Here is a 23,134-nt window from a genome sequence, read left to right as displayed (position 1 = left end):
TCACACATCACATCCATTTCTCTCTGGCCTACTCCAGGATCTTCTCTTTATGCATCAACTAATGGAGCCTCATAATCACCGCCCGTGGCGGCTCCCCTCGCTCTCGCTTCTGCCTTGGAGACCCGTGTGGCCTATCTCCGGGGCCTTGTCCAGCACCCCCTCTGCCACCAGCCCAGCCAGCATCCCTGAGACATATCTCGTCTCACTCGTGCCTTCCACACCCTCTGGCAAGCCAGTGATACGCAGATTCTGCCTTCTGGATCTGTTCTCATGCAGTTCTCCCTTTGCCCTTAGCGACTTGTAAAGCTTCCGCTTCCAACGCCACCACCCGATTGCTGTGATCGAACATCACCGTCTCCATCTCCCTGATCTGCGACCCCTGCACCTCCAGACTCTTCTTGACTCTTTCCATTGATCCTTTCAGGGGTGCTACCGCTCCCTCGATGGCCTTCGACTGATCTTCATGCATCTTCATTCGCTGCTCGTGGCTCTTTTCTAATAAATGCTGGAAACTGCTCCATCTGGGGTTTTCAACTTGCGACAACTCTTCCCCCTCCGCCACCTTCCCAATTGCTACTGCGCCACAGGTCTCCTCCAGTTCCTTGGCTGGACTTTGTAAAAGGAATTTTATTCATGGCATTTTCATATAAACAAACAAAAGCAGAAGAACCACCATACATTATAAACAACCAACACTCACTACCCTCTCACTCCCCCAATACTGCCGCCATCTCCATCCTGCCTTCCCCATTTTAACCCCCTTACCCTCTCCAATCCATCCCTCCCCGTTGCTGACCCCTCAAACCTCCTTAAAGAAGCCATGATGTGGAGATGCCGGCTTTGGACTGGGGTGAGCACAGTAAGAAGTCTTACAACACCAGGTTAAAGTCCAACATGGTAGAAGATAGATGTGGATGGTGCACGACAGGGGTCCTCGAATCACGTCCACACGTTTTAGGCATGGTCGAAGCTGAAGGGGTTCTGGCAAGGGTTCGCGGTATGATATCCGAGGTGCTGAGGGTGAAGGTGGCCCCGAGCCCAGAGCTGATGATATTCAGGGTATTGGAAGACCCGGGAGTTCAGTCGCCGAGAGAGGCCGAAGTTTTGGTCTTTGCTTCCCTGATAGCCCGGAGACGGATCTTTCTCGGGTGGAGAGACTCAGAGCCGCCGAAAGCGGGGAATGGTTTCAGGTATTTGCAGGTCCTAGATTTTGTAAAGAGAGAAGTCCCGTCCTTTCCTGGACTGCCATCCCTGGGATTGCAGGATAAGGTACTGTTGAAGGATGAGATAGAGCAGGGGAAGGTGTCCGAGGTCTACCTTTCTGGGCCTGCGTCATGCAACCCTCCAGGCCCATCCTCGGATGTCCACTGTTATTGATCCTTTTCCAACTGCGCCACACCACCACACCCTTGCCAGCAACTCCCCCCCCCCCCAAACAAAACATCAGCCGCATTCAACCCCCCCCCCCCCCCCACCTCCAGACAACCCCCGTTAACTCGCCCACCCATCTAGCGGTTCCCGCCCAAGGACGCTAACTTCCCTGCCACCCCCAATTCTAACCCCTCCACCTGTCCATTCCCCCTAAAGAGTAACAAAAGGTACGCTCACCCTCAATGTTCCCCCATGAAAAGCCTATCCTTCAGAATCTCCGCCATCAAATAAGAAAAAAAACTTTTTTAAAAAACACACGCACAAACTCCTCCAAAGTTCAATGTGTTCACCCTCCTCCCAGCCCATTGTCCCTCAAGAACTCCATCTCTTCTGGTATGCCGATATAGTACTTACGCGTCTGGAAAGTTACCCAGAGGCAGGCCGGGTACAGTACTGCAAACTTACGCCTTTTAAAAGAGGGCACCCTTGACCCGGATAAACGCGGTCCTCCTCTTCACCAGTTCTGCTCCCAAGTCCAGGTGCACCCGCAGCTCATTTGCTTCCCATGTGCACTTCCTAGTCTGCCTCGCCCATCGGAGGATATTTTCCTTATCTAGAAAGCGGTGCAATCACACCACGATCGCCTTGGTGGCTTGTCCGCCTGCGGCCTCTCCGTCAGTGCACTGTGCTCTCAGTCGACCTCCAGGGGCCAGACAAAGGCCCCCTCCTCATCAGCTTCTCCAACACTTTGGCAACGTATGTGCTGGCCTCCGCACCTTCGATGTCTTTGGCCATCCCCATGACCCTCAGGTTTTGTCTTCTGGAGTGATTCTCCAGACCCTCCACCGTCAGCCTTTTTTGGGGTGTCCTACATCACACCCAGCTCAGCCACCAATGAGGTCAACTATTCTTTGTGCTCCCTCACTGCCTCCTCCACTTTCTGGATTGCCCAGCCTTGGGACTCTAGCCTTTGCCCCACTCTCTCGATCCCCAACTTAAATCGGTTCCACCACCTTGGTCATGTCTTCCAGGGAATCTTTCCTCTGCTGACAGAACTTTCCATTGAGGAACTCTGTTAGCAGCTCCGTTGACCATTGGGTGGGCAGGGCAGCTCCCTTGCCCTCTGCCATATTATACTGTGGCGCACCTCAAAGACTCTCGTGTTTCAGCAGCTCTTTTCGTCTTACCGCTTTCCTAGTTTGTGGATCCATCCACCAGCCACATCAGAGGAGTAAAACCTTTCACAGGCACTCCTGCACTCTAATACTGTGAGTGGGGAAAAGACCAAAAAACAAAATGCTTTGAGTGGGAGCAACCAAATGTGCGACCACTCACTCCATGGCCGCCACCGGATGTCCTTGGCCAGGTCTTTAACCATCTTCTGCTGGATCTGATAACCAGTAGACATGTCACTCACGGGTTGGGGGGTCCTTCTCCTCCACACCTTCAGCAACGCTTTCCTGTCAAAATTACCCTTTTCTTTGGTAAAAAGAGCTTAAACCAAGGCCTTTGAGCCGAAGTTGCCTTGTGTGCAACTCCATGGCCGCCACCAGAAGTCCTAGTTTTGGATTTGACTACTTCACTCTCTATCTTAATGAAAAATTCTATTCAATGATGGTCAGTCTCGTCCACAAACAAAGATCGTTAATTAACCCTTTCTCATTGCACAGTGGAATAGCCTGTTCTCTGGTCGGTTCCTCAATGTATTGGTCTAAAAAAAATCATTATGTCCACTATATCATTGCGAGTTTGATGTGTCCAATCCATATGTAAATTAAAGTCACCCATGATTACAGTTGTACCCTTATTGCATGCATCTCTAATTTCTTGTTTAATACTTTCCCTTACCATCGTCACTACTGTTTGGGGGTCTATAGACAGCCGTCAACAATTCTTTTGCCCCTTGGTGTTTCTTATCTCTACCCACACAAATTCCACATCATGATTTTACAAGTCAATATTGGATTGATTTCCTCCTTTGCTAACAATGCTATCCCATCTCCTTTCCCTTTTGGTCTGTCCTTCCTTAATAATGAATACACTTGGATGTTCCGTTCCCATCCTTGGTAACCCTGCTGCAATATCTCTGTAATTGCAACTATTGCAGGATTTTTAATATATATTTGCACTGTTATCTACTTTATTGCGAATGCTCTGCATATCAAGACACAAAGCCTTGATACTTGTCTTTTTAACCCCCTCCCCGCCAAGAGGAGACACTGGTCCTGGTCCTGCCCAGATGCAACCCATCCTGCTTGTAACGGTCTCACCTTCCCCAGAACCAGTCCCAATGTCCCAGGAATCTGAATTCCTCCCCGCTAAACCATTTCCCCAGCCACGTATTCATGTGGTAAATCACGTTATTCCTCTCACTAGCAAGTAGCACTTGTAGTAGTCTGGAGATTCCTACCTTTGAGGTTTTTAATTTACATCTCAACTCCCTACATGCTACTTTAGGACTTCATCCCTTTTGTTAACTTATGTCATTGTACTGATATGTACTACAACCACTGGCTATTCACCCTCCTCCTTCAGAATGCTCTGCAACTGCTTGGAGACATCCCTGACTTTAGCATCAGGGATGCAACGCACCGTCCTGGAGTCTCTTTTGCAGTTGCATAAATGCCTGGCTGTTCCCCTTACTATCGAATCCCCTATCACATAGCCCTGTCATTCGTTTTCCTCGCCTCTTGTGCAGTACAGCTACCTACAGTGCCATGCACTTGGCTTCCATTGCTAACCCCCGAGAAGTCCCCACTAATCCCCCCTCCCAGTCGTATCTAAAAGGTTACATCTGTTAGAGAAAGGGAAGGCCAGAAGGGTTTCCTGCACTACCAGCCTTCCCATACTCTACCTGTTCAGTCTTTACCTGTGGTGTGACAACCTCACTGATTGTTCTGTTCATGACAATCTCAGCATTGTGGATGCTCCCCAGTGAGTCCACCCGCCTCGCCATCTCTAAAATGCAGTTTGCCAGTAGCTGCAGTTGGCCGCACTCTCTGCACACGTGGTCGTCAGAGACATTGAAAGTTTCCCTGACTTCCCACATAACACAGGAGGAGCATATAATGGGTGCAAGCTCCACTGCCATGACTCCCCTTTATATTAGGCTTTTTAGTTACTCCCAAAGAATACTAATTATGCTTATTTCACTCTGTTCACTCCGGCTACAACGCAAAGATCTTGCCGTAAATCTTTGGAAACCTTACTTTAAGTCTTAATTTTACTTCCATTATGTTACTTTTGTTAACTTATTATATTGGCCCTAATTTTCTGTTGGATCGAAGTACAGCCATTTGTTTGAAGTATAGACGCTTTTCTAATTTACAGCAAATTGTAGGTAATCCCCAACAGCAGTTTCTTACTAATCAATGAACTTAAGGTTTTCCAGAAATATAACTTTTTTGTCCAACAAGAACTTACCATAGGACACTCTTTACAGTCTACACCGGCCCTTGGAAAGAGCACCACACTCAAGTCCATACCTCCACCCTATCTCCGTAACCCAGTAACCCCACCCAACCTTTCTTTTGGACACTAAGGGGAATTTAGCATGGCAAATCCACCTAACCATCTTTGGACTGTGGGAGGAAACTGGAGCACTTGGAGAAAACCAACGTAGACACGGAGAGAACATGCAGACTCCGCACAGACAGTGACCCATGCAGGGAATCAAACCCGAGGCCCTGGAGCTGTGTAGCTGAAACTATGCTAGCCACTGTGCTACCATGCCGTCCCTTCTTAGTATTAACTACCCCCTGCAATTTGATGTCATTCCCAAATTTAGAAATTGTATTTTTGATTCCGACGTTCAAATCATTAATGTAAATTGAGGAAAGCAGTGGTCCCAGCACTGATTCTCATGAGATCAGAGGTCATTCTGAATAACTAACCTTAACTTCCACTATCTGCTTTCTGTCTTGAAACCAACTCTCTACTTCCACAATTTAGGTCAGATAATTTCATCTCCAAGACTTCACCATTAACGGCTTGCATTTATATGGCACCTTTAATGTAACAAAACATCCCACGTTGCTTTGTTGGAGCATAATCAGAAAGCAATTAACAGCAAGCTATGTAAGGAAATTTTAGGACTGGTCACCAGAAGCTTGATCAAAGAGGTATATTAAAAAGAATGTTTGAAAGGAGAAGAGAGGAAGATAAACAGCCAGGTACGGCAAGGGAATTCCAGAGTTCAGGGCCCAAGACATTTGAAGGCACAGCTGCCAGTACCTCCTACCACCCTCATTTCCCAACCCTTACAATCAGACATCCTGCTATGTCCACACAAAAAGAAAACTCTGCCGCAATTATTCAGTTACACTTTCAAGCAGCCAACTGCCTGATCTTTGACCGTTTCGCAATACTTTTGAACCTGTTAATCTGCTGAACTGCTCATTCACAGCCACCTTTAGTATCCTTGTTTCCACTTAAACCTCCAGTTTCTCCAAACATAAGCCATTTCCCATGATATGTCGTCCATTATCACTCTCTCAAGCCTAAAGGCAAAGGCACAAGCACATTGGGCACACATCTGGATTAACCGTTCATTCCCAGATCTAGTTGTACCAATTAAGTACCATCGGACTTCATTGTTCTCTGCCAAGACAGCCCACTACTCCACCTCATCCTGGAGAGCAAAGATAAATATGGAGAGATGATAAAATTCTGTTCAACATTACAATAAGACCATAAGACATAGGAGAAGAATTAGGACATTCGGCCTATCAGGTCTGCTCCATCATTCAATCACGGCTGATATGTTTCTCATCCCATACTCCTGCCTTCTCCCCATAATGCCTCATCCCTTTATTAATCAAGAACCTATCTATCTCTGTCTTAAAGACACACAGTGACTTGGCCTCCCCACAATTCTGCGGCAATGAGCTCCACATATTCACCAACCTCTGGCTGAAGAAATTCCTTCTCATTTCTGTTTTAAAGGATCGCCCCTTCAGTCTGAGGCTGTGCTCTCGGGTTCCAGTTTCTCCTACTAGTGGAACCATCCTCTCCATGATCACACTATTTAGGCCCCTCAGTATTCTGTCAGTTTCAATGAGATCCCTCCTCATTCTTCTAAATTCCATCGGGTACAGAACCAGAATCCTCGACCGCTCCTCATATAACAAGTCCTTCATTCCGGGGTCATGCTTGTGAATCCTCTTTGGACTCTTTCCAAGACCAGCACATCCTTCGTTAGATAGAAGGCCCAAAACTGTTCACAGTATTCCAGAGCCTTATACATCCTCAACAGAACATCCCTGATCTTGTATTCTAGCCCTCTCGACATGAATGCTAACATCGCATTTGCCTTCCTAACTGCCAAATCAACCTGCATGTTAAGAGAATCCTGAACTAGGACTCCTAAGTCACTTTGTGCTTCTAATTTACGGTGTGATTTCCACATTGTATTCCATTTGCCACTTCTTTGCCCACTCTCCCCTAGCCTGTCCAGGTCCATCTGCAGCCTCCCTGCTTCCTCAATACTACCTGTCCCTTTACATATCTTTGTATCATCTGCAAACTTAGTAACAATGCCCTCGGTTCCTTCTTCCAGATCATTAATGTGTAACATGAATAGCTGTGGTCCCAACACTGACCCTGTGGAACATCACTGGTCACCAGCTGCCATCCTAAAATCCTTTATCCCCACTCTGCCGTCTGCCAGTCAGCCAATCCTTTATCCAAATCAGTACCTTGCCCCTAACCCAATGGGCTTGTATCTTATTTAGCAGCCTCCTGTATGTCACCTTGTCAAAGGCCTTCTGGAAATCCATATAAACCACGTCCAATGATTCCCCTTTGTCTAACTTTCTCATTACCTCCTCAAATAATTCTAACAGATTTGTCAGGCATGATCTCCCCTTGACAAACTTGCGCTGACTCACACCTACTCACTCCGCAATCTCATTCTTAATAATACTAACCGGCCTATAATTGCCTGTCTTCTGCCTCCCTCCCTTCTTAAACAGGGGTGTTACATTAGCAATTTTTCAAGCCTTTGGGACCCTCCCTGCCACCAGTGATTCCTGAAAGATCACCACTAATACTTCCACAATCTCCTAATTTAGGTGACATTTCCGAGCAAGAAATTAATATTTTTTTAAAATATAAATTCAGAGTACCCAATTCAGGGGCAATATAGCTTTGCCAGCCACCGAGCCTGCACATCTTTTGGGGTTGTGGGGGCGAATCCCACGCAAACACGGGGAGAATGTGCAAACTCCACACAGACAGTGACCCAGAGAATTTAATATCTTAATGAGAAAAAGACGACTTGAACAATTAATCTCACTGCATGTATTTCCCTTCTGGAGAGAGATTTTGAATTTTACTTGCAGACCTTGCTGTGATTCCTCCAATCTAGTGGCTGAACTTGTAAATACAAATTATGTGGTTGCAAGGTAATAGTACAGATTTGTTCTCTGGATTGAGTTAGTTTATCTCAGCCTGAACTAGCAAGAAGAAGAAGCCGGGTTTTCACCAAAGTGCACACTCTTAAAAGCATGCTTGCGCACTTGTTAGCTCTGAGGTGATGCCTTCAAGGTTATAAAGCATGTGATGTTTATTAAAAATGGTAATTTCTGTGATGAACCAGTGGACTGAGAGCAGTTATTCATTGACTACTCGTCACTCAAAGGCTCAAATTTAAAACATTCATCCCTTTCTTTGAGTCCTTAAGGCCTCATTCCCATCCACTACGCTAGCTAGCTCCAGCCCTACAAATCATTCCGATCGCTCTGTTCCTCCAACTTCTTCTTCTGGCCTTTTAAGCCACACCCACCCTCTTCATCCTACCAATGATGTTAGCACACCACTGTCTGAACGACTTACCAGGGGTAAGCCATGAGGTACGGGACTCTAGCACGGAGTCTGTCCCTGTTGCTCAGAAGGGAAGGGGGGAGAGGAGCAGAGCATTAGTAATTGGGGACTCAATAGTCAGGGGCACAGATAGGAGTTTTTGTGGGAGCGAGAGAGACTCACATTTGGTATGTTGCCGCCCAGGTGCAAGGGTAAGTGATGTCTTGGATCGTGTTTTTCGGGTCCTTAAGGGGGAAGGAGAGCAGCCCCAAGTCGTAGTCCACATTGGCACTAACGACATAGGTAGGAAAGGGGACAAGGATGTCAGGCAGGCCTTTAGGGAGCTAGGATGGAAGCTCAGAGTGAGAACAAACAGAGTTGTTATCTCTGGGTTGTTGCCCGTGCCACGTGATAGTGAGACGAGGAATAGGGAGAGAGAGCAATTAAACACGTGGCTACAGGGATGGTGCAGGCAGGAGGGATTCAGATTTCTGGATAACTGGGGCTCTTTCTGGGGAAGGTGGGACCTCTATAGACAGGATGGTCTACATCTGAACCTAAGGGGCACCAATATCCTGGGGGGGAGATTTGTTAGTACTCTTTGGGGGGGGTTTAAACTAATTCAGCAGGGGCATGGGAACCTGGATTGTAGTTTTGGGGTACGGGAGATTGAGAGTAGAGAGGTCAGGAGCACAGATTTGACTTCGCAGGAGGGCGCCAGTGTTCAGGTCGGTGGTTTGAAGTGTGTCTATTTCAATGCCAGGAGTATACGAAATAAGGTAGGGGAACTGGCAGCATGGGTTGGTACCTGGGACTTCGATGTTGTGGCCATTTCAGAGACATGGATAGAGCAGGGACAGGAATGGTTGTTGCAGGTTCCGGGGTTTAGGTGTTTTAGTAAGGTCAGAGAAGGGGGCAAAAGAGGGGGAGGTGTGGCGCTGCTAGTCAAGGACAGTATTACGGTGGCAGAAAGGATGCAAGATGGGGACTCTTCTTCCGAGGTAGTATGGGCTGAGGTTAGAAACAGGAAAGGAGAGGTCACACTGCTGGGAGTTTTCTATAGGCCACCTAATAGTTCTAGAGATGTAGAGGAAAGGATGGCGAAGATGATTCTGGAAAAGAGCGAAAGTAACAGGGTAGTTGTTATGGGAGACTTTAACTTTCCTAATATTGACTGGAAAAGATATAGTTCGAGTACATTGGATGGGTCATTCTTTGTACAATGTGTGCAGGAGGGTTTTCTGACACAATATGTTGACAGGCCAACAAGAGGTGAGGCCACATTGGATTTGGTTTTGGGTAATGAACCAGGCCAGGTGTTAGATCTGGAGGTAGGTGAACACTTTGGAGACAGTGACCACAATTCGGTGACCTTTACATTAGTAATGGAAAGGGATAAGTATACCCCGCAGGGCAAGAGTTATAGCTGGGGGAAGGGCAATTATGATGCCATTAGACATGACTTAGGATGTGTAGGTTGGAGAAGTAGGCTGCAAGGGTTGGGCACGCTGGATATGTGGAGCTTGTTCAAGGAACAGCTATTGCATGTTCTTGATCAGTACGTACCAGTCAGACAGGGAGGAAAGGGTAGAGCGAGGGAACCGTGGTTTACCAAAGAAGTGGAATCTCTTGTTAAGAGGAAAAAGGAGGCCTATGTGAAGATGAGGCGTGAAGTTTCAGTTGGGGCGCTTGATAGTTGCAGGGAAGCGAGGAAGGATCTAAAGAGAGAGCTAAGACGAGCAAGGAGGGGACATGAGAAGTCTTTGGCAGGTAGGATCAAGGAAAACCCAAAAGCTTTCTATAGGTATGTCAGGAATAAAAGAATGACTAGGGTAAGAGTAGGGCCAGTCAAGGACAGTGGTGGGAAGTTGTGGGTGGAGGCTGAGGAGATAAGCGAGATACTAAATGAATACTTTTCGTCAGTATTCACTCAGGAAAAAGATAATATTGTGGAGGAGAATGCTGAGACCCAGGCTATTAGAATAGATGGCATTGAGGTGCGTAGGGAAGAAGTGTTGGCAATTCTGGACAAGGTGAAAATAGATAAGTCCCCGGGGCCGGATGGGATTTATCCTAGGATTCTCTGGGAAGCCAGGGAAGAGATTGCTGAGCCTTTGGCTTTGATTTTTAGGTCATCATTGGCTACAGGAATAGTGCCAGAGGACTGGAGGATAGCAAATATGGTCCCTTTGTTCAAGAAGGGGAGTAGAGATAACCCCGGTAACTATAGGCTGGTGAGCCTAACGTCTGTGGTGGGTAAAGTCTTGGAGAGGATTATAAAAGATACGATTTATAATCATCTAGATAGGAATAATATGATTAGGGATAGTCAGCATGGTTTTGTGAAGGTAGGTCATGCCTCACAAACCTTATCGAGTTCTTTGAGAAGGTGACTGAACAGGTGGACGAGGGTAGAGCAGTTGATGTGGTGTATATGGATTTCAGTAAAGCGTTTGATAAGGTTCCCCATGGTCAGCTATTGCAGAAAGTACGGAGGCTGGAGATTGAAGGTGATTTAGAGATGTGGATCAGAAATTGGCTAGTTGAAAGAAGACAGAGATTGGTGGTTGATGGGAAATGTTCAGAATGGAGTTCAGTTACGAGTGGTGTACCACAAGGATCTGTTCTGGGGCCGTTGCTGTTTGTCATTTTTATAAATGACCTAGAGGAGGGCGCAGAAGGATGGGTGAGTAAATTTGCAGACGACACTAAAGTCGGTGGAGTTGTAGACAGTGCGGAAGGATGTTGCAGGTTACAGAGGGACATAGATAAGCTGCAGAGCTGGGCTGAGAGGTGGCAAATGGAGTTTAATGTGGAGAAGTGTGAGGTGATTCACTTTGGAAAGAATAACAAGAATGAGGAATATTTGGCTAATGGTAAAATTCTTGGTAGTGTTGATGAGCAGAGGGATCTCGGTGTCCATGTACATAGATCCCTGAAAGTTGCCACCCAGGTTGATAGGGTTGTGAAGAAGTCCTATGGTGTGATGGCCTTTATTGGTAGAGGGATTGAGTTCCGGAGCCATGAGGTCATGTTGCAGTTGTACAAAACTCTAGTACGGCCGCATTTGGAGTATTGCGTACAGTTCTGGTCGCCTCATTATAGGAAGGACGTGGAAGCTTTGGAACGGGTGCAGAGGAGATTTACCAGGATGTTGCCTGGTATGGAGGGAAAATCTTATGAGGAAAGGCTGATGGACTTGAGGTTGTTTTCGTTAGAGAGAAGAAGGTTAAGAGGTGACTTAATAGAGGCATACAAAATGATCAGAGGGTTAGATAGGGTGGACAGCGAGAGCCTTCTCCCGCGGATGGAGGTGGCTAGCACGAGGGGACATAGCCTTAAATTGAGGGGTAATAGATATAGGACAGAGGTCAGAGGTGGGTTTTTTCGCAAAGAGTGGTGAGGCCGTGGAATGCCCTACCTGCAACAGTAGTGAACTCGCCAACATTGAGGGCATTTAAAAGTTTATTGGATAAGCATATGGATGATAAGGGCATAGTGTAGGTTAGATGGCCTTTAGTTGTTTCCATGTTGGTGCAACATCGAGGGCCGAAGGGCCTGTACTGCGCTGTATCGTTCTATGTTCTAAATCCCTCTCTCTCATCACCTTCCTTTCCTCCTTTAAAATCCTCTTTAAAACTCACTTATTTTGATCAGGATTCTGGTCACCTCCCTCACTCCTCAAAATATCCTTCTTAGTTTGATGTTCATTTTTAACATACACCGCAAGAAAAGCTTTTTCGAGGTTAACGGCACTGCTATCAACGTGATTTATTTTGAATTTGAAGCATTTTTCAGAAAACGCAAAATATGTACCCAACTCTCTCAAACATTCATGAGACGTATTTCTCATATGATCTTTACCACCACATGGTCCAATAATAATTCTACTGATGTGCAGGTAATCATTTATTTTTCGCATCAAGTATACAGTTTGGTTTTTGTAACTGTTTGGACAAAACGGACACCCTCAGTTTACATATTGCAGCTTTGTAATTCATCATATATGCAAATGCTAGATTGTACCTTTGTTTTCGAAGCTGCATATCCTCCATAAGTCCTTGAATATGTTCTATGTTGTCCTTATTTTCAATGGAAACATCTTTTCCGAATGTCCACGGAGCCTGGGATGTCATCTGGTCTAAAAGGCCTTGACCTTTTTCCTGTAAACTCTGCAAAGCAGTATCTACAAAACAAAAGCGGTTTAAGTACAATTTCCCTGCTATTATCGAAGTGCAATATAAATTTTAAAAATAATTGGCAAGTCAGTTGGGGCGGCACACTGGCTAGCACTGCTGCCTCAAACAACCAGGGCCTAGGTTCAAATCCGACTTTTGGTGACTGCCTGTGTGGAATTTGCACATTTTCCCCATGTCTACATGGGTTTCCTCCGGGTGCTCAAATTTCCTCCCACATTCCAAAGATGCGCAGGTTAAATGGATTGGCCATTCTAAATGTTCCCTTCATGTCCAAAGGTTGGGTGGGGTTAGGGATAGGGCGAGGGAATGGGCCTAGGTAGGGTGCCCTTTCAGAGGGATGGTATAGATACACGGATTGAATGGCCTCCTGCAGTGTAGGGATTCTATGAAAAGGTATCCGCTCTGACTCAGTAGCGGAATTGTCACCTTTGAGTAAATAATAGTGTCATCTGGGCACCATCACATGAGCTGCCCATTAGATATCCAACTGCATTTTCCTTTCCATTTACTTCAATGGAGAAGAACATCAGGAAGCATGTATAGTGGGCGGCTGATCAGATATCACCTGCTTTACCCTGTTCTTAAAAGTTAAAATAATTTCCAAGGAGTTCTGTTGAAATTGGAGTGGGATTGGTGGATATTGTTTTTTTATTGCAAAACACAGAGGTGATCAGAGAGTCTTGGGTATGCTGCAATTAATAAGACAAAAACTGCAGGGAGGAGCTTTCCCAAAAAATGGAATAGTGTCTGGCTGTCACTGATAACCGGCGTGTTTCTCCCAGAGAAATAGCCAGTTTTTCTCTCCAGATCCTCTGCGACTTTGTCAAGAAAAAAGCAAGTGGGCATCTTTTATGCCCTCATTCTTGAGGGGGCGTGGCCCTGTTCCACAGAGATCGGACAACTGGCAAGACTGGTTCCACAGGGATCGGACAACATTTTTAAAGGGTCCCCAATCTTAAAGTTAAAAGACAGGACACCCCCGCCCCGCCCCCTCCCTCCCCCACGGAGAACGAGACCATTACCCGCCCCCACATCCATCATTGTTGGCAACACCACCACCCCCACACACAAAATTAATAATTCCTGGCAATTACACCCCTCAATTACAGCAATTCTACACCCCCCCCTATTAATCATCACCAGCAAATCCCCACCCAGCAACGATCGTCGTTGGCAATTCCAACATCCACCCCTCCCATTAATCACCGCCAGAAATTGCCCTCAATGCCCTCCTCACACCCATTAATTATCGCCAGTGATTTCATCCCCCTCCCACCGCCATTGTGGCCAGGTTGGCACATGCAGGGTGTCAGGGCACTACCCTGCCATGTCCCTGACCACCAGGGGCCACAAAGGCCTCCACCCCGCTGGCTTGGTAATCTCGACTGCTACAGAGCAGCAGTGATTCACGCCGGCCCCACATCAGGCTAGCGGTGGCGAACCTGAAAGGTAAGCCATTATACCATTTCGGCACATTCACATCTATTTAAATCCATGGTATTCAGGCTCATGCCCTCACTGGGCGTCAACCTGATTACGTTGCCGGCAGGAGCGGGAGGTTAGTGGGCATAACAGGATTTGCATCCATGGCGAACAGGACCAGAAATCACCCTGTTGTGTGCAGCCATCTTTATATTTTAGTCACTATTCCACCCTACTTCATGGCCAATTTCTCAGGCTAGAACAGTCTGATTTCATCTGCCATCATATTAGATCACAATTTAAGCTTCTGATTCTATATCCTCTCAATCACAAAAACTTCCACTTCCACCTCCATGACATCTCAACCATGTGATGCTGTCAAAATCTTATCCAGCCTGCTATAATTTCCAAACTCAACTATTTTAATCTCCTCCTGGCAGAGTCTGACTCTGCAGCAAATCCAAAACTCTACTACACACATCATATCCTGTACCTAGTCCAGCTGACTCATCACGCCTATCTGCACTATCTTACAGTGCCCCCAGGTTTCAACTTCTCAAATTAAAAGCGCACCTTTGTGTTTAAATACTTCCATGGCCTGTCCTCTTCCCTATCTTTACCAGTAGTACAGAGCCCCTTCCTTGAACACTGTTGCTGGATCAGACCCATAGTGTTTCCGACTTACCATTGGCAGTCATACCTTCAGCCATCTTGACAGCACAATCTGAAATTCCTTCCCTAACCACCGCAGCCTCTCCAACTCCCTCTCTTCAATAAAATACAACTTTTGACCAAGCCTTTACTCGCACCTTTGGATATCTCTATCTTTGGCTCAGTGTCCATGCTTCCCTTCCACACATGTTCACAAGACGTAATGGCGGAGGGTGGGGAGGGGTGTAAGAAATTACATAACTAACAGGGGGATATGTGGATAAAGGTCAGAGGGAGGTCATGTAATAATAATAATATTTATTGTCACAAGTAGGCTTACATTAACACTGCAATGAAGTTACTGTGAAAAGCCCCAAGACACCACACTCCGGCGCCTGTTCGGGTACACAGAAGGAAAATTCAGACTATCTAATTCACCTAACAGCACGTCTTTCGGGACTAGGAGGAGGAAACCGGAGCATTCGGATGAAACCCATGCAGACACAGGGAGAAAGTGCAGACTCCACACAGTCAGTGGCCCAAGTCAGGAATCGAACCTGGGACCCTGGAGTTGTGAAGCAACAATGCTAACCACTGTGCTACCCCATGTGTGTCATATTCTCCTGAGACTCTCGTCACCCTTTAACTTTTCATACCTTATATGGACTGGACTCCAAGTCTCCTCTCCCTAATCCACCCAGACGCTTGCATCGCCATTTAAATCTTTGGGTTTTAATACAAAATGTTACGAGAATTTTGGCCATTTCAGTCTTTAAATGGAAACTATTTTAAAGTTCTAATTTAGAACATAGAACAGTACAGCACAGAACAGGCCCTTCGGCCCTCAATGTTGTGCCGAGCCATGATCACCCCACTCAAACCCACGTATCCACCCTATACCCATAACCCAACAACCCCCCCCCCCATTAACCTTACTTTTATTAGGACACTACGGGCAATTTAGCACGGCCAATCCACCTAACCCGCATATCTTTGGACTGTGGGAGGAAACCGGAGCACCCGGAGGAAACCCACGCACACAGGGGGAGGACGTGCAGACTCCACACAGACAGTGACCCAGCCGGGAATCGAACCTGGGACCCTGGAGCTGTGAAGCATTTATGCTAACCACCATGCTACCCTGCTGCCCCAAGAATTAATTTGTTCCAAAAAATTCTTTACTCTGCTAAATATAACATTACTATGCACCTCACAAATGATTCTGAATCACAGAATATTGATACCGATAAAGCTTAAAATTTAATTTTAAATCATTTGTTCCATCTATGGTACTGAATGTATCCTCACATGTTAATATAATCAAAAAACATGCTAGTAAGTTTATTTGATCACTTGAGTAAAAACTCAGTTTTCATTGAAATACCCATGAGACAGAATGATTTTAAATGATGAAGGATGAAATGAAGTACTAATTCCATATGATGACCTCTTAACGCATTCATAATCTTTTCAATCCTTTTAATCATAACACAATTTACTTAGCAAAAAGAATAGCTTAAGTTACTGTTACAGACAAAAGGAGTAAACTGTGGAGCAATTTTTATACCTCATTTTCTACCAATAAAACTCAAGTAGTTAATGGTTTGAAAAAATATTGTTTTACAGATAATGATTTCCACTGCACTGAAGTAGGTTATGTATGCAAAGGGCGCAATCCAATTGCCATGCTGTGCCTGAAAGTCAACTCGCCACGGCTCAGTGCGGCCGATAAAAGCCGGGAGACCCCGCTCCCAGGATCTGTCCGGCTCACAACACCTCGCAAGTTATAACGCAATCTCGCGAGATGTTGTGATGTGAATCCCACCCAATCTGTGTGGGATAACCTTTTGGCAAATCTGCGTATTAAAGCGAGAGAGCTCGTCTCATTTTAATATGCAGATTCAAGGTACCTGAGGCATTGGGATCTATCCCCTTCACCATGGAGACCTCGGGCGAGCAGCGTTTGTTCTCATCTCCATAAATGGGCACAGTAAGAAGTCTTACAACACCAGGTTAAAGTCCAACAAGTTTGTTTCAAATGACTAATTTTCGGACCAGGGGATCGAAGGCCCCCAGCTGCATGCCCTTTGGGTAGGGTGGTGCCCTGGCACTGGTTCCACCTGGGCACCCTAGCAGTGCTTGCACGGCACCTTAGCAATGCTCTCGGAACTTCATTAAACCATGCCCTCCACCTGTGTAAGTTTCACCCAGGCGGTGAACTCTGCTCCGAGCACAAACCGCTCCTGTACCTCTATGAGGTACTCTCACTTGACTGTCGAAGGCCTTTTCTGCGTCCCGGGAAATGATCACCTCTGGTGTTCTTTGCTCGAATAGGGCTATTATCACATTCAGCAGGCGCGTGATCATAGAATCATAGAATTCACAGTGCAGAAGGAGGCCATTTTGCCCATCGAGTCTGCAACGGCATTTGGAAAGAGCACCCTACTTAAACCAACACCTCAAGCTTATCCCTGTAACCCCACCTAACCTTTTTTGGACACTAAGGGCAATTTAGCATGGCCCATCCACCTAACCTGCACATCTTTGGACTGTGGGAGGAAACCGGAGCATCTGGAGGAAACCCACGCAGACACGAGGAAAATGTGCAGAATCCGCACAGACAGTGACCCAAGCTGGGAATCAAACCTGGGATCCTGGAGCTGTGAAGCAACAGTGCTATCCATTGTACTACCGTGCTGCCCCGGTAGTGAGACTGATGTTTGATTTTAGCTGCCCTACTGTCCTCTGCGACTACCTCTGGTATGCAGCTCTCCGGTTGCCTCATCCGGATCTTAGCCAGTATTTTTGCATTTACGTTGAGCAGCGAGATGGGTCTGTTGGACCCACATTCTGTCGGATCTTTGTCTTTCTTGGGCAACAGCAAGATTGAGGGTTGTGCTGGAGTTGAAGGCAGGGTGCCACTCGTGAGATTGTGGACATCTTGCGCATCTCGAGGCCAGTGCTGGCATGAATTTCTGGAACGACCAGTTCTAATGTGTTTCCAGACCCCCCCCCGTTTTCTATCCTCCCCCCCCCACGACTGGCATGTCCAGTCCACTGAGGAATGTTTTCATCCTCGAGTCCCCGTTGGAGGGTTCGGAGGTGGAGCCCAGTGCTTCTTAATCCTGTGCAACCAATCGTTGAGTCCTGAACTTTGAGTATTCTTCCGTTTCCTTGACTTTTTAAAAAATAATTTAACTTTAATAATCTGTGTTGAGTCTGCAGGCTCTCCCTGTGTCTGCATAGGTTTCCTCCGGGTGCTCCCGTTTCTTCCCACAAGTTGTGAAAGACGTGCTGTTAGGTGAATTGGATATTCTGAATTCTTTCTCAGTGTACCCGAACAGGCGCCTAAATGTGGAGACTAGTAACTTCATTGTCGTGTTAATGTAAACGTACTTGTGACAATAAAGATTAAATATTATTATATAATTAACGTACCATTAACAGAGTGCTGAGGACCATGAATACTAAGATGTTTGGTGCATTGGCACTCTTGCACAGAGTTTGGAGCCCATTCTTACCAAGATAAAAGTGGTGACCAATCCATGGCAGCACTTGTAGGCCCGCCCATAATGCATTGCCTGGCAGCCGGATTCTCCATTTCCACTGCAGCATAAGTGGAAACCCTCAATGTCTCAATTGTGTACTGAAAGCAAAGACTAAAGTCATGAGGTCCATGCTAGCACTCCAGAGGTTCAGCAATCTCTCTATCAGGATGAGATCATTTGTGCTCTCACCCAACTGCCACTCCACCAGTGCCTTTGCTGTTTCTTCAGCTAACACTGCTGACACTCAATCTGTAGGCCCTCAAGGTCCAGATCAAGGTCCAGGGTTAGGTGGATTGGCCATGCTAAATTGCCCGTAGTGTCCTAATAAAAGTAAGGTTAAGGGGGGGTTGTTGGGTTACGGGTATAGGGTGGATACGGGGTTTGAGTAGGGTGATCATGGTTCGGCACAACATTGAGGGCCGAAGGGCCTGTTCTGTGCTGTACTGTTCTATGTTCTATCTGCCCATGATAGACTGTGAACTTTACAACCACTTGCAGCACCACCCTTGTCCTGGTGTGAGGCTGCAGCTCCTCTTGCAAGACGTGACATAGTTCTTGTTGCGTTTCGAGGTTCTTTATTATAAATCTACCAATCACACACAGGATTGGTAAGTTATAAGTGGATTCCATTTATTTGAAGACTAGAACTAATATATACACTCATTTCAAGGGAGCTCAACAAACAGGGCCATCTAGGAATTTAACACACTCAGTAACTTACCAACAGCACCTCAAAGGTAACATTATGCACAGTAAGTAAATGCACATTACACAACATATTTACACAAAAGATGGATCTCCATTCATCATTTCAGAGTTTTAGAGTTTGTATAATGTGTAGGTGGCTCACTCATCCTCTTGGATCTCGTGACGGTTTATCCTTCCTGAGATCTAGACTCATCACTTTGGTGCTCTCGTCTCTTCTGACAATGCCTGGTTAAATATCTCAAACATATGTTGATGGTCCTCCTGCAGTACGTATTGAACATCCTTCCTTAACAGCTGTCTATGTGATGTGGCATTGCTCTATTAGTGAAGCCAACCCAGGACTCAGTGCTTGTGTGTGTATTTGCAACCCAGATAGCTAGAAGCAATCAAAACCCCCGCTTGTTTGCATTCTAATGGCCCATTTCCCCAGAACAAAAGAACTGTACTCAGTTAAGTTACAGATACAGACTAATCGGCGCCACTCCCTTTACTCAGGGAGCCCAAACAGCCACGGTCAATGACCACTAAGGATACACTCAGCCATCAAGGCACCCACCCCTTTATTGGCCAAAATTGAAGGCGGTGATCGAAGCCTGTCAAATTATTGGGTCCAAGTTAAGGACCGCCCCAAAGAGTGCAAAATCCCAGAGGGATAAGAAGAGACAGAAGACAAGTTCAAGACCAATGATCGCTACCAGACGGATGAGCCCAGCAGAAACGAAGCCACTTCTTCTACCCAGTCACGCAAGATTCGAACAAAGGCCTTGTTCATCTGCAAAGAGCCGGTTGCCCTGAAGTTAAGTATAGGTTATCGAAGTTGTTAGGTGCAGTTTAACTTGTAGTGTTTTATGTTGCATGTCAAAGTAATCCTTGTGTGTAAATAAATCATCTTTGAACTTGAACTGACTAACTGGTTGTGTGATCCTTTGATCGATATCCGGTAAAGCCTTGCGGTGGTATCATTTGATACCTGGTGACTCTGAAACGCAATATTATCATTAATAACTGCCATATCTAGTTAATTTAGCAACAGTACTTACCTTCATTTCATGCAGTGAGGAGCTCTGCTGGTCAGTGCAGGAAGAGATCAGGGCGCCATTTTCAAAAGGCACACTGATCTTGCGATCCCCCAATCTGACCCTCAGACCACCCCAATGGCCCAACTCACCTGCTGGGGGGCGGGGGTGATTCCTTGAACCACGCACTCCACCTCATAAGGGCAGGCCACCCCAAGGCCCAGCCCCCAGCACAGGCTGCCAGCCTGGCACCCCGGCAGTGCCCCTGCCAGCCTGACAATGCCACCTGGGCACCCTGGCAGTGTCAGCCTGGCTTGAAAACTGCCCGGGGAGCCAGGTTGGCACTGCCAAAGTGTCAAGCTGGCATTTTTTGCACACGCGCAATTGAGCCAGTGGTGCCCTGAGTGGGTGTTGGGGGTTGCGGGGGGGGGGGGGGGGGGGGGGGGGGGGAGAGGGACCCTCCCATAGTGCATTTGGACTTGGTGGGGGGTTTCTTCGGAGATCACATTGCTATTTAAAAATGGCGTCCCAATTTCTCGCTACACTGGGGAGTTCCAGTGGGCAGAGCTCCTCAGTGTACAAAACAGGGCTGCGTGTGCACTCCTCGCTGAGGCCACTTATAAAACGCGTGTTGCGTTGTATAGTCATGTGTTTGTCGGCGCTGCGAGTGCCGGGAAACACTGGGCTGAATGCATTCACTATGGTACTTTGTTCCCAATTAGTTGCGCCCAAAATGTTGAGTTTACCAGTATCAATCATGAATGTAAACTTAATTTTGAATGTTAACATTTATGTCGAGACGGCTACAGTACAAGAGCAGGGATGCACTTCTGAGACTTTATAAGGCCCTGGTCAGACACCATTTGGAGTATTGCGAGCAGTTTTGGGCCCAGTATCTAAAGAAGAATGTGTTGGCCTTGGAGAGGTTCCAGAAGAGGGGCACAAGAATGATCCTTGGAATGAAGAACTTGTCATACAAGGAGCAGTTGAGGACTCTGGGCCTGTACTCATTGGAGTTCGAAGGATGAGGGTGATCTTAATGAAACTTACAGGATACTGAGAGGCCTAAATTGAGTGGAGACGGAGAGGATGTTTCCACTGTGAACCTGTGGAACTTTTTGCCGCAGAAGGCTCTTGAGGCCAAGTTACTGAGTGTCTTCAAGACAGAGATGGATAAGCTTTTAATTAATAAGGGGATCAGGAATTATGGGGAGAATGGGGATGAGAAACATATCAGCCATGATTAAATGGTGGAGCAGACCCAATGGGCCGAATGGCCTAATTCTGCTCCTATATCTTATGGTCTTAACGAGAGCCTGGTGTGAAACATCTAATACATCACTTCAGTTATGGATTTTCTCAATGTCAATTTCAACCAATAGTTGGTATTACCTTCCCACTAACTAAATAGTTTCATAGGGGCAGTGGCACAGGGTTAGCACTGCTGCTTCACAGCGCCAAGGACCAGGGTTTGATCCCGGCCCTGAGTCACTGTCCATGTGGAGTTTGCAAATTCTCCCCATGTCCGCCTGGTCTCACCCCCACAACCCAAAAAGATGTGCAGGGTAGGTGGATTGGCCATACTAATTTGTCCCTTAATCGGAAAAAAAAATTATATTTAAAAAAAACTAAATACTTTAATGTAAAAACAAAGTTGTGTCTCATGTATATTTACATTAATGGAACATTCTTAAGGGCTGTAAAAACATCTTCAGATTTCGATATATTATCCACCCTAATTCCAATTTGCAGGCCGTAACAATCTTTATTTTGATCTGTACCATACAAGTATATCAAATGTTGTGCACCCAAAATGAGTATAACGGAACTTTCCCATAATTCAAACCTACAATGCTCAGACCGATTGAAAATTCATACAATTGTAACTAATTTAAGGAAATTATAATACAAGTTTCTTCCACTTACCAACACTCTTTAGCTTCTCTTCCAGAAGTTTTAATGTTTGCTGAATAGCAGTTCCATCAGCTGGTGCAACATCAGCACAAAGCATCCCAAGTAATCCATCCAGCTGCTGGGACAACTGTGAAAAATCCATTCACAAGATTCAATTTTTCAAGTCGGTGCAAATATATGGCATAAATTGCTCACAATATTCATTAATTTATATTAAAAAAGAAATACGTTCCACATTTTGAAAACAAATGCTAGAAATAAAACAGACTGTAAAAAGTTAAGAAAGTACAAGTGAATTATCCTTTTAAATCTCATCTATATAGCACCTTCAACGGAATACAACATCCCAAAGTGTTTCACAGGACCAACTTAAAACAAAACACAAGCTGTGTAAAGGAGATATTAGGTCAGTTGACCAAAGGCTTGGGTAGTGAGATAGTTTTTAAGGTGCTTTTTATAGAAGGAAGAATGAAGAGGTGATAAGAAGGAATTTTAGAGTTTAGGGTTGTGGCAACTGAAGACATAGCCACCAATAGTACAGCAAATAAAATCAGGGATACTCAAGAAGTCAGAATGAAAGGACTATAAATATCTTGGAGGAGTATGGAAATGGAGGATATTACAGAGGAAGTGGAAGGACAGCACAGTGGCGAAGTGGTTAGCACTACTGCCTCATGGCACCGAGGTCCCAGGTTCGATACCGGCCCTGGGTGACTGTCTGTGGAGTTTGCATAGTCTCCCTGTGTTTGTGTGGGTTTCGCGCCCACATCCCAAAGATGTGCAGGGTAGGTGGATTGGCCACTCTAAATTGCCCCGTAATTGGAAAATGAATTGGGTACTCTAAATTTATTTTTTGAAACTTTACAGAGGAAGTGGGGGGCATGGAGGGATTTGAAAACAAAGTTGAGAATTTTTAGTTCAAGACAGTGATCGACTGTGAAGCCAATGTAAGTCAGTAAGCACAGGGGTGAAATGTAATATAATAATAATAATCTTTACTGTCACAAGTAGGCATACATTAACACTGCAATGAAGTTACTGTGAAAAATGTGACTGAAACTTGGTGTGAATTAGTTGCAGGGTGGTGATCAAATTTCCAAAGTGTAGAATGTGGAAAATCTGCCAGGATTGTGTTGGTGTAATCAATTCTAGAGACAACAAAGATATAAATGAGTGTTTGAGCAGCGGATGGGTTGAGTCAAGGATGAAGTAGGGCAATGTTATAGAGGTAAAAAAGGTGGTTTTGGTGATGACATGAATATGTGGTCAGAAACTCATATCGGGGTCAATTATGATGCAAAGGCTACAAATGACATGTTTTAGTCTCAGACAATTACCAGGAAGAAGGATGTATTTGATAGCCAGGTAACAGAGTTTGGGGCAGAGAGAGAAAACAATGGCTTCAGTCTTCTGAATATTTACCTGGTTTAAATTTCAGCTGCCTCACAGCACCAGGGACCCGGGTTCAATTCTGGTCTTGGATGACTGTGGAATTTGCACTTTC

The 23,134-nt window shown here is 45.8% G+C and overlaps 1 protein-coding gene across 4 annotated transcripts in view; it reads right to left on the bottom strand.

The window, feature by feature from the left end:
* The window catches only part of sestd1 (SEC14 and spectrin domains 1), a 218,177-nt gene that overhangs the window by 13,957 nt on the left and 181,086 nt on the right, over positions 1-23,134 (bottom strand). For all 4 annotated transcript variants that reach the window (XM_038789283.1, XM_038789284.1, XM_038789285.1 and 1 more), the window contains 2 exons: positions 21,643-21,757; positions 12,199-12,358 (listed from right to left, as the gene is read on the bottom strand). In XM_038789283.1, coding sequence (XP_038645211.1) covers positions 12,199-12,358; positions 21,643-21,757 — 275 coding nt within the window. The remainder of the gene's footprint in view (positions 1-12,198; positions 12,359-21,642; positions 21,758-23,134) is intronic.

Source organism: Scyliorhinus canicula, chromosome 2 (genome assembly GCF_902713615.1).
Source record: "Scyliorhinus canicula chromosome 2, sScyCan1.1, whole genome shotgun sequence".
Taxonomy (NCBI): domain Eukaryota; kingdom Metazoa; phylum Chordata; class Chondrichthyes; order Carcharhiniformes; family Scyliorhinidae; genus Scyliorhinus; species Scyliorhinus canicula.
Note: the sequence above shows the minus strand (reverse complement) of the source record. Positions and strands in the feature narration are given on the sequence as shown.